The sequence below is a fragment of the Pseudopipra pipra genome, chromosome Z (assembly GCF_036250125.1).
Source record: "Pseudopipra pipra isolate bDixPip1 chromosome Z, bDixPip1.hap1, whole genome shotgun sequence".
Lineage (NCBI taxonomy): Eukaryota > Metazoa > Chordata > Aves > Passeriformes > Pipridae > Pseudopipra > Pseudopipra pipra.
In genome coordinates, this window is record NC_087581.1 from 65591336 (window position 1) to 65603402 (window position 12067).

A 12067-nucleotide genomic window follows, 5' to 3' on the forward strand; every position below is an offset into this window, starting at 1 on the left:
ACATCAATCAGCTTTATGGCCGCAAATTTATACATGATAATATCTAATAGCAACTAATATCTGATATGACATAACAGCCTTGAAATTTAAATGTCACCAGCTTTTAGATACTGCCAAAGTCTATGTGGGAGGCAGGTAATTTAAGTTAATAATTCCTGGCAAGAGTACATATACAGAATTGATCTCTGAAATTACTTACATTTGGAAAGAAAAAAAAAAGCCTTTTTTTAGGGTATTACATATTTTCAAATATGGGACTCCTTCTTGGTAAGGATGGCGGCAAATAAGGATTTTAGCATTTTAGCTCAACTGCAGTTCTTACTATTCTTTGCAGGACCCAAAAGAATACTTGCCCTTCTTAAATACCCTCCGGAAAATGGAAACCAATTATCAGCGATATACAATAGACAGACACTTGAAGAGATACACAAAAGCTCTTGGGCATCTCAGCAAATGTGGTAGGTGTCCTAAGGAGAATTTCTGCAGTGTAACATTTTAATTTTGGATAGCCTTTTGGGTAAAATAGCTGAAGAAAGAGAAGGATTGCACAAGGTCATCTTTCCTCCTGGTAATGCATGGTGAACTTCTGCTGCATGCTTTTTGAATGGTAGCTTGGTGCAGGGAGTGATCATGAAGCATAAGTTTTGTTTTGTTCCTGCTTAAGTGACTTGTGCCCAGTTGGTATCTGTGGCAAAAGCGGAGCAAACCTCAAGGAAGTGAACACCCTGATTTTACAGTAGTAGAACAGGTGCTTTTTTGCTCTTCCACCCAAGCACCTCTAGTTGCTTCTTGATATAATGAACCCAGATTGTCTGGGAAAGCCGTGAGGGCTGTGTGCTTTCTCTTTTATTTTTATGAAAAGTACATTATTTCTGCAGGTCCTGAACACTTCTCTGAATTTCTGAACTTGGTGAAGGATCAGAATCTGTATGGTGAGGCCTTGAAGCTGTACCCCTCTAGCACTCAGGAGTACAAGGTGTGTAAGCATGTGACACTGCAGTGTCCATGCTTTTCAATCTCTTATTCAGGTGTTTGCATGTCCTCAGCACTTTGCATGAGGGCAGGAATGAAACAGCAGCTGCTTGTGTGCAGGTTCTGCAGGTGATTGCTGTTCCATGTTGTCTGAGACACTCCTCTGAGATGATAGCTGGAATGACTATTAGGACTAACCCTATGGGGCCTGGTCACTGAAGGGCTGGCTGTTATTTCTTTGGTCCCGTGACCCAGAGAGCATGTGGAATTCCTGTTTCTTGTGCTGCACTATCTTGTGGTGTGCTGATGAACTTCCATTACCACAGAAAGACTTCTTCCTGTCTTGATTTCTGTCCGGCTTGCAGATTGTGTGGAGATGCTTTGTTATCCTTAAACTGTTCTGAAAAGTGCTATAGAGCTTGGGACACTTGCAGCTGTGCTGTTTTGTACTATGTAGTGTCCCTTGTTGGTTTCGGTATTACTGAAGAACTTTAGCTTGCCCAAGGCTGAGATAAAATGTAAATGCATTTAATATAATTTTATTTAGTTATTGTAAATACACAACACAGAAGCCTTTGTAAAAGGAGTAGATTGAGTAAGAGGGGAAATATAGAAACTTGGTCTATTTGCAACACAGTGAAAGCAGAAAGGACTCTTTACTCATGAGGGACGTCTGTTCCTGAGTGATTCATTGGGAGTCTTCTATTATTCTTTTTGTATCCTTCAAGTCAAATCCACCTGCCCCTTCCTTATGGAGCTAGTGAGCTTCAAATAGCCTGTGCCTAGAAGTGCAGGGCTTGCTTCTTCCCTTGTGCCAATGTTTGCCTCCTGAAGTAAGCTGGTTCAGAGAGACATTCTGACAAAAACTGCTCATGTGAGTGGGGAAGAAGGGTCTGATTTCTTGCAGTATCTAGTTTACCCAGCCTTTGGTTTGGAGAGTTAGGTACCTCCCCACATCACTTGCTTTGGCCCTGCAAAATGTCTCCATGTGCTGATCATCAGCCTTTGGCTTAATAAAAAGTTTGAAATGAGGTAGAAACATTGTGCCCGGAAACCCCTTGGAGGAGGGGGTAGTAGGCCCTTAATATTTACTAACAGAGGACTGCTACAGCTTTACAGCTAACTTTTTATTTTTCTTCTTGCAGGATATCAGTGATGCGTATGGGGAGTACTTGATTCAGAAGCAGCTGTATGAACAGGCTGCGTTGGTATTTGCTCGTGCTGGCATCTTTGCCAAAGCACTTGATGCTTTTCAGAGCAGTGGCAGCTGGCAGCAAGCCCTGTGCATGGCATCACGGCTTGGTTACACACAGGATAAGCTGTCCAGTCTGGCACGGAGCATGGCAGGTAGGCCTTGAGGAGATGGAGGTGTGCAGAGCAGAAGTGGCTGTTGTTATTTATGGTTCATTTTGTTTTTTTCTAAAATTCAGTGAAACCCTCAGTATTCAGCAGCATTTTTTTTAAATGAGAACAAAGATCCCCTGCTTCCCAAGGATTTGTGCAATCACCTTTGTTTCTCAAAAGAACCTAAATGTGTTGGAGCTATGTTGGTAGGCACCCAGGAGTTGCCAAGCTAGCTGTGGCCTTGGCTGCCCCATGCTGACTGCTTCTTGCGTTGTTTCCTTGCAACTGGTTGCTAAACTGCTCTTCCAAATTGCCTCCTTGGTTAACCTCAGGGAATAGACATGCTCTGAAGTGTGTGACATTACTGAGGCCTCTGGACATCACTGATGCAAGTACTGTGCCTAATCACAGATCTTGAAAGCTATTGGATAATTCAGAGCTGCATTTTAATGTTTTCCACTTAAAGCCTGCTAGCAGCTAGGACCACGTGGTACATGTAAAACTCTGCTGTCCTGATGCAGGAGAAAAAGGTAGCTGGTCTCAGAATTTGTGCTCACTAGTGCATCTCAGACTGCACGTGTGAGATGTGTTGTGGACCTGGCATATATTGCAGCAAGAGAAATGGAGCACTGTCCTGACTTTAGCCTTACCCAGAGGTCGAGTTTATGAAGGGCCCGCTTAACACAGTGGGAATATGGCTTCTGGGAGTGTAGTCTTCCACAGTTGGATACTGCAGTATTTGCTATTTTTGAATCCTTCATGTCTTGCCTTTAGTACTTTTTTCTGGTGCCCTTCTTAAATTACAGCTGTATTTTAGCAATTGAGTGTGTGTGTGAGCAGATAGGAAGTGCTTCAGTGAGTGGGATTTTCCTCTGCTTTGTAGTTTTGTGGCACAAAATCTAGCTGTTTCTGAAAAGCTGAAACTCCACCTTTTCTTGTAGGAAAACTAGTTGAACAGAGAAGGCATGCAGAGGCAGCCATACTCCTGGAACAGTACTCTCAGGTAACATATCACCCTCGTGTCTGTGCCCCAGTAATACCCTCTGTCAGATAGATACACCATCTGTGTTTTCTCTGTTCTCCTGCACCATATGTGACTCCGTGCATGCTGACAGCAAAACAGTCTGTGCCATGGGCTCCCTCGGGGAGGGCAGAGCAGGTCCAGGTGATGCAGTGAGCAGGGTGGGGATAAACACTGTCTCCCTGAGTTTTTCCACTCAAAGCACTGCCCGTGCTTTGATATGGAAACCTTTTGTCTCAGACAGCTGAAGCATGAGGGCTGGAGTAAGGAAGACAGAGTTCTAGAGGGGTTTCCCCTTTCTGTGGGAGGAGTAACATAGCTGTGGTGGGTTTGTGGTTTTTGTTTGCTTGTTTGGCTTTTTTATGTCAACACTTCAGAGTACCTGGCATAGTAGTGTTTTCCTGTCTTGACTGAGATGCTACTGCACAGAAGTATGCATCTGAATAGCTGCTATCTGAATGTGTATTACTAGCATCAGTAGCAGCCCATGGTTGCTCTTTCCTTCTAGGACTATGAAGAGGCTGTTCTCCTGCTCTTAGAAGGGGCTCTTTGGGAAGATGCTTTAAGGCTGGTAAGACATTTCAGAGCACAAGAATTGTTGTGGAAAGGAAGTACTTGTTTAGAGTGCAAGAACAAAGGGATGTGATCTGGGTTAGATCCTTAAATAATACATTCTTTCCTTTCCCTAATCTAGATTCACAAGTATGGTAGACTGGATATCTTGGAGACCAACTTGAAACCTGCTATTCTGGAAGGTGAATCTGCAAAAATCTGATCTCTGTGCTATAGAGGCTAAAGAAGGTCTTTACTGGATCTGAGGGAAGTCACAGCACTCCAGTACTGGAAGCTGTGTGGAAGCTTTGCTTCCACCTAACTGATGCATCTCAGTTAGCTGCGTTTGGCTCTGCTCAATGCATATCGAAGCCCTGCAGTGTCATGGGCTCTCTTTAACTTAGTCAGGCTCCTTTTAAGCTTTTCCAGAGCTCACAGTCACAAACTGAAAAGGTGTCTGTGTGTGCATATCCATGAACAAGCAGGACAGTCCTGGTTCCTGAGCACATGTGGCAGCAGGGCTACGAACTAGGAAAATGGGTAGCAGCTATAAGTTTTGAGTAGTTCTGAGGAAAAAAAATAGTTGGTAGCTGTATTCTCCCATCCAGGGAGGATGTTTTGTTACCATTATTCATTGTTCTTCTTCTCAGATTATGGACTTTATTAGTTGAATTTTTTTTCTTTACTTTAAATCTAATTAATGGAAAGAGACTTAAGCCACAGAACTTTCTGGTCTTCGTGTATCAGAAACAAGACTCTGCTAGAAAACACTTGTATGGCAGGTTAATTCACTCCACATCCAAGGGTATCTTGTTTGGTGGTCTCCTGTATTATAAGCTTTGAATTTTCTTCTACTTGAGTCCTTTTGTGTGCTCTGTACCTGACTTCTGAGCTTCTTGAGGATTGTGCTTGTGTAAAAAATGCTTTTCTGTTTCTGTTGCACAAATGTTGATGTTCTGATTTTTCTCAATGAGCAGCTCAGAAAAATCAGCTGATCTTCCTAGATTCTCAGAAAACAGCATTTCTTCGCTATAAGAGTCGCCTGCAAGTGGTACGAGAGCTGAAGGAGAAGGCCTGTGAGAGCCTGCAGGGTTGGTATTGAAGTGCATATGACTTTATCCTGCATAAGTAACTATGATCATCTTTTTCTTTGTGGTTTTCTTTTTGCTCTGGTAGAGCTGTGCTCTCTCCCAGCTCCAGTAGCATCTCCAGCAGTAGAACAGCACTCTCCTCACACCCTGCTCATACCATACTTGGAGTGTGGTTGTTTTGCCTTCCTTATTCTGTATTTTCAGTGCTGTCTTGTGTAACAGCTTTCATGGGATCAAAACGCACCTGAAAGCTCTTCAGAATAACACAGCGTTGTCTCCACAGTGCCATCTTGGCTGGGTGAGACAGTGCTCTGCATGTCCTTTGTGCTGAGTACCTGTAGCCATATTCACCTGCCAGCTCACACAGGCTCAGGGGATTTTTCTGAAAGCAGGATGCTTTGTCCTGGTGCAGATCTGCTGCACTGAGATTGCCATCCCTCTGATTTTGCTGTTCAGTATCACTATCCCCACCAGGGAAGAGGAGCAGAGTTGTTCTCACAATTGCTGTTTCTTCTCGTGTGCTGGCTGAGTGGGATTGAGAGCCATAATGCTCCAGAACACCAGCAGGTAGAATGAATCTGCCCAGCAAACTACATTGATCACCCAGAGAGATAGCTTGAAATAACTCTGATCTTTTTCCATACTGTGACAATTGTTACCGTGTTTTGCAGATTATGACATGCCAAATTGCCCAGAATTGGAGCTTTTCTCTGAAACCAGCAGTATTGTGACAGCCAGTGACATGAACAGCAGATATTCACACAGCAATTCAAGGATATCAGCGTAGGTATCTGCCTCCAAATTAGGTAGTGACTATTCTGGCATCAGCATTTGGCAGGTCAGCTTGCTCGTGCTTAGAATGCTCCTCCTTGCAGCTGTGTGTGCCTTGAAGCTGCTTTAATTACAGGCTTTTCATAGTTATTTTAACTCCTATTGGAAGGGAAAGAGCAGAAAATGCCAGAAGCTACTAGTGCAACCGAGTGCCCAGCAGAGGAGCTGTGAGCACAGACTCTGGGCAGGATCTGGCTCTGTGGGTGTTGGGCACGTTGCCAAAATAGCTGGCTGTAGAAAGCTTGACACAGAATACAGGCAGAGCCTCTCAAACATTAACAGCTTGTGCGCATGACTTGTGTCCTTTGTCCCTGGTTCCGCACTTGGTGTGTGGGGGTTGCTGCTGAATCTCATACCGATGTCTTCCCACAGCGGGCGTCTGCGTTGTATTTGAGTGCTCTTAAGAATACGGGCTGCAGTGTGGGGTGTGGGGTGTTACAGGCTGGTGTAGTCTGTGGGACCACTTCTGAATTCCCACCTGAAATGTAGAAAAATACAGTTGTGTAAAAATTGTGGGCTTCTTAGGGAACTTTTTTTTTTTTTGTGGACCAGATGTAATGAGAAAGAGAATGCGGCCTTAGTATTCAGCACACCTGTGCCAGAGTGTGCTGATCACTTGGGAACAATATACAGCTAAGTCTGGCCTATGAATTAAGTTGCTTTCCTGTGATAGTGAGTAAGAGGCTCTGGAGACAGCAAAAATTAAAATGTGCACACACAAGTGCCAACTCTGGCACCAGTGTTTCAAGTGGAGCTCATCTTTGCCTGATAGTGACTACTGCTTTGTGCTTAAGGTCATGCTTTAACCTTGCTGGAACACAGAGCAGTCTTTTTTGTGGTAGAGAAACAGTTTGACTCCTGTCTGGTGTTTCAGACCACAAAGGATATGGGTTGAGTAGCACTGAAAACTTTGTCACAGTGCTGAAGTTTACACACAGTCCCCTGTCACTGTAGAGAGTAAGGACTTGAATAACAAGTCTCATGCATATGTTGATGTTCCTTCAGACTTACCCTGTTAACAGCCAGTCCTGTTGTGCATCCTGTAACTGAGTGCACTCCTTTTCAGGCGATCCTCAAAGAATCGGCGCAAGGCAGAGCGTAAGAAATACAGCTTGAAGGAGGGGAGTCCTTTTGAAGATATTGCCCTTCTGGAAGTCCTGGGTGAAAATGTTCGTGCTGTTGAGTCTGTGAAGGGTAGGACACTTGGTGGTCTTAATCCACTCTGCTTGTGAGGACAGCTGAGGCACTGTGCCCCTTCTTTTTCTTATTGTGTCTGTTGGAAGGAAAAGTTGCCTGGTCCGTACAACTACCTGTGTTGAACTTTGGTATAGTTCCTCTGGCTCTGTGGTTGGAAGAACATGTGATAGTGTGAGCTCCCTGCATTTGAAATTTGGGAGCAGAGAAGCAAGGCCTTGTCTGTTTCGCTACAGGTTTGTCTTACTTTTGTACTCCAGCACTGTGGGGGCTGGATAGGGACAGAACAAGCTCTGAGTTGCCACTCTCCTTCCTATGCACTGATAGCAAAGAAATGCAGCTGTTTATTTAGCATACTTGCGTTAATTGCTATTGCTTGTGCTTCTCTTCCCTCCTGCAGGAGATATACACATCCTTCTGAAGCAGCTTGTGCTCTTTGGTTATGATGAACAAGCTGAGGTACTGCAGCAAGTCCTGGAAGAGGTTTTGCAGTTGATGGAGACCTCAGTCCCAGAAATCTGGACTCCAGACCTGCATCAGAGCTCTGTCGACCTGGTCTGTGCTCATCCACAATACCTATCACACCTGCTATACAATACCAAGTGTTTACCAGTATTTTGTATTACTCAGCAAGAGCCCAGAATCCTTCCCTGGCTTTCAAAATCTGGTTTGCTTTTTTTTTCTGTAGAGGTTCAGTAGACATTCTGTGCAGTATCTGCCAAGTCAGTACACACTAGATGTGTACAACAGGTATAGCCTACTGTGTCCTTGCACTGAATGCCACTTTGGACATCCTGAGGCTTGTGTTACCTTGTCCTAGTGGTGACTTCTTTTTGTAAACTTTATTTTAAGCCATTTGTAGAACATGGGAACACTGTTTTCTCTTTTAGGCCTAATGGTAGAAGTGTTAACATAGCTTTTATGTACAAGAGTAGTGGTTGTTCAACCTGGTGTTGTGAAGTGAAAAGCTACCAGACCAGTCAGTTTAGTCTGAACCAGTATATCATAAGGAGTATATTGCAAAAAGAAGGCTTATGTCAGGTTTTTAAGCTTCAGCTTAATGCAGAATAAGGAAATCACTAGGACTGTAGTTAGTTCCCTTCCAAAGTAAAAGTCTTTATTTCTAATAAGTGATTTCTGAGCATTCACAGTGAACACAAGATGTTCCCCAACATCTTCTCCATAACTGCTGATCAGCAGGACTCGTAAAGACAGATTAACACTTTTCTGTATGACAGGGAATTGAGACTCCCAAAAGAACTTTAAATATTGATGGTGCTGTAATGAAATTAGTACTGCCAAGTCATGACATTTACAGGGCTGTGAAGCAGTCGGTGCTGGGATAAGGGTTCTGTGTCCTTCAGAGCTGTGCGAAAGCAGTTTTCTTTCTTCCTCTATGTTAACTTTTCTGAGATATTACTGGACTTGATCACACGTTCCTGGTTACATTGTACTCTGAGGTCTCCTGCAGGCAGGTGCTTCTGCTTTTGGACACTAACAGCAGAATTTCCTTTTAGGGTATCCCTGCTTTTAGCCTTGCTTAGTTCAGGTTGGAACATGGCTATTGCTTCTTATTACAGGTCTTGGGACCCAATTCAACTGCAAACAGCATTATGGCTGCCTACCAGCAGAAGAGGATGATGCCTCCTGTTGTACAAGGTTAGTTGAGGCTCTGAGTTAGGTGTGGATGTGAAATGTCAGTGAGGTTAGTGGGCTTTGAGGCTCTCCAACCATTGCTACCTGCCAGCAGTTGTACCAGTTATTCAGCTGTAGGCGTTTCTTGCTTTTCTTAATGTGCACTGTCCTGCCTCATGGCAAGTGAGCAGCCATCTTAACAAGGTTTATTTATTCCGAATTCCTGTGCTAAAACTGTCTCAGTTGTGCTCCTGGTTCCTGTGTGTGTAATGTCAGTCTGTTTCAAGGGAATCGAAAATCTGATTTCTTAAGGAATGTGTTAAATAATTCTTCTTGTAACTTAACCTGCTGAATTTTTCTATCTGGCTTTGGCAGTCAGGCCAGGGTCTTGACCAGGGCAGGCTACAGCCTGTCATGTCACTTTGCCATCTTGAAGTTCTTGCAGTTAATGCAAAATCAGGGCTGAGAGACCTAGTAAGGGTCCCAACTACCCTATCTTCCCTCTTCCCCACTAGTCCTACCGTCTCTTCCCCTGCTAGTCCTGGAATTGCCTGGGGAAATCCTCTAATGAACCTCTAGATGTGACTTGCCTGTTGCCACTTGCCAGGGCTGGCTCCAGAAAAAACCTGTGGCTCTTATTCATGCCAAACAGAGAGAGCTGGCTGTTGTGTGTGATTGCCCAGTGACAGGTGAATGAATGGAGTTCTGCTTTGTGACACTGCTCATTGCTTCTTCTTTCTGAACAGTAACAATAACTGAGAGGGGATTGATGTGCCCCAGAGATTTTCTTGTGTAAGCAGCTCTGCTGGCGGCACTCCTCTGTGCAGGCTGGTGATCAGTCACTAAAGGGAAATGATAGATCTTGAGAGATTTCTCGGTGTCCTTTGAGGTAAAGAAAAGTGAAATAAGTAGTTGACAGCTCTTGAAGAACCTGTACTGCTGTTACCCCCCGTTCTGACACTTGTTCCATTTGCCTTTCAGATCCAGACATACTTACTCCACCAAAATTCAGTAAAAATCTACAGTGGAAACTGCATCTTCTGCAGTAACTAAAAGCCAAGGAATCCCTGTGAACTCTGAACTGTAATTTTTCATATAAGTTCATTATATCTTTACAGAAACTGTTGTTGTCCTGGCTTCTTGTTGTCCTGTCCTGTTCTTAGGGCTGTGCAAGTGAAGGGTCCCTCCACCTGATGCGGCTGTGACTGTGACCTCTATGGTGTCACACTCATGGGGACAGCCACTCACATCTCACTGCAGAGGTGGTTTGTGAAGCTGGGGAGCAAAAGGGTGTGCAGCTCTGAGTGCTGCTGGCCGAATCCAACATCTCCCACCACTGTTCCCTCCCTTCTGGATGAAGCAATCCCACCAGAATGGGCTGTTTTCTCTGCCATCACTCCCTCCCATGGATGGGAGTACATGCCGTGATGACAGGCCACATTTTAAGCACTTCAGCCTGCTGTAGATCTCACCAGTAAGTCTGTACCAATAGCAAACTGTTGTAGTTGCTACACAAATTAACTGTTTTCTCTGCTGAAGCTGGATGTTGCTAATACCAGTTTTTCATCAATATTCAGAGTGAACCCTGCAGTGCCAACAGCCATTGCTGTCCTGAAAAGGTGCTCGTTCACACCAGGGAAATCTTAGGCAGAGGAAAACATGAATAAAAGCAGGGCAGGAGGTGTCAGTGTCATGCTCTGATGGGTAATACTACCTCATAATTACCTAACTAATTATCTGAGTTTAAAGAAGACGGACTAATGCTGCTGTATGGCACTGACAGATCAGCAGCTGTACCCTGATAATGCTGTGCACCATTGCAGAACTGTGTCATCTGGAAACTGGTCTCGTACCTGAGAGTTAGGTTTCACCCAAGAATACTTCTGTAATCTGATGCAAGCAGTAACAGCAGCAATTCTGGGAGCAGAGGAAGAGGGCAAGGCTGGAAAACCTTTCAGTGGTAGCAGCCCCCTCTGAGTTACTTTTGGCCCAACAGCTGCTGTGTTCAATGCAGGCCGTTTCAGGTGCTATGGAAAAATGCCAGCAAAACCAAGGCACTTCGTGTCTGCTGGAGGTATTTAATGACAAAGTAGTGACCTGTGTTCTTACTGCACGGCATTAGCACATCCAGTGCTGCAGATCAGTGGGTTTGTGCCTTGTATCAGGATGGCCATTTGGTCTTGTGCCCTGTGTGTTGTGCTGGCTTGGGCTTGTTCGAGTGGAGTGGTAAAACACTCCTTTGTCAGGGTGAAGCATTGGAGTCCCTCTTGTTTCCAGCTGTTCTGAGTTATGTGGCCTGTCTGGGTGGTGTGGGGATGACTTCAGGCTGTTGTCAAGTACTGTGACTACACATTTAGTAACTTTACAAGATAACGTGTGACATCTAAGCTAGCATAATCTCAGTGATGCTACATGTAACATAACCTTCATGGATGGGGAGACACATGCAAAGTGCCATGGCCCCTTTCCACCACAAGAGCTGAGGTTTTTCCATAAGAGTACATGGATAAATAGGACTGGTGGGCAACAAGGACAGCAGAAATTCTTCAAATTTCATCTCATCATCTCTCTCCTTATCAGTAATTGGACACTGACACCAGAACAGCATGGCATAGTCCTCCAGCTGAATCTTCACCTGCAAAATACACTCCAAAGTATCTTGGGCACAGTTTCAGTCCACCACTGCCATGTCTTACTGGCTGATGAGTGTTAAGGTTATGTTGCTATTCTGAAGTTCTCTTTCCAACAAAGATGTCTTTTTGGTTGCTCTCAGTCTCCTGTATGGGCTTACCAGCTGTGCATGAGAGGATGTGGGAAGGCCATAGCTTCCCTGCAAAGCCACATGAAGTAACCTGTGCCAATGTCTACAAATGCTGCTTTTGTTTCCCTCATGGCCCTGAGGCTGCCCTGAGTCACAGACATGAGCTGACCCTTGTGGCTCCAGCTGCATTTAACTGTGAATCTTGTGGCTTTCCCTTCTGGCCTGTGTCTGCCATGAGGAGGATCATAGTTCTCAAGCATTTCCAACTGGTCTTGGTCCAAAATAGTTCCCATTGCAAAACATCAGCACTACTTCATCTCTGGGGCCAGTTGAAGCCCTAGTTTGTATAAAGAGTGAATCCACAGACTGGCAGTGCTTTTGTTATTGTTTCTTACTCTCCTAAAGTTTTGCTTTCTAAATTAAGGCATATTATTAATAATGTCAGCAAAAGCTTAAGTGTGACTGGTGTTTGAAATTAGGCCAGAGCCAACCCCTCACGCTTACTGTACCCTATTGTGGTGAAAGATGAATGGTTTAAGAAGAGATCTTGCAGAGTGATTCATAAGAGAACAATAAATATTTTAAAGACCCAGAAAAGTGGGAAACAGCAAGGTGTTGCAGAATAGTTTGAAACAAGTAGAGATATCACAAACAGAGATCTTGAAT

General features: G+C 44.3%; 1 protein-coding gene across 1 annotated transcript in view; it reads left to right on the top strand.

The window, feature by feature from the left end:
* The window catches only part of ELP1 (elongator acetyltransferase complex subunit 1), a 31348-nt gene extending 21587 nt beyond the window's left edge, over positions 1-9761 (top strand). The window contains exons 25-36 of the mRNA XM_064641964.1: positions 335-458; positions 879-976; positions 2118-2319; positions 3258-3319; positions 3846-3908; positions 4032-4092; positions 4867-4980; positions 5652-5763; positions 6878-7005; positions 7406-7560; positions 8586-8664; positions 9622-9761. Of these exons, the coding sequence (XP_064498034.1) occupies positions 335-458; positions 879-976; positions 2118-2319; positions 3258-3319; positions 3846-3908; positions 4032-4092; positions 4867-4980; positions 5652-5763; positions 6878-7005; positions 7406-7560; positions 8586-8664; positions 9622-9689 (1266 nt within the window). The 3' untranslated portion in view covers positions 9690-9761. The remainder of the gene's footprint in view (positions 1-334; positions 459-878; positions 977-2117; positions 2320-3257; positions 3320-3845; positions 3909-4031; positions 4093-4866; positions 4981-5651; positions 5764-6877; positions 7006-7405; positions 7561-8585; positions 8665-9621) is intronic.
* Positions 9762-12067: the final 2306 nt, after the last annotated feature.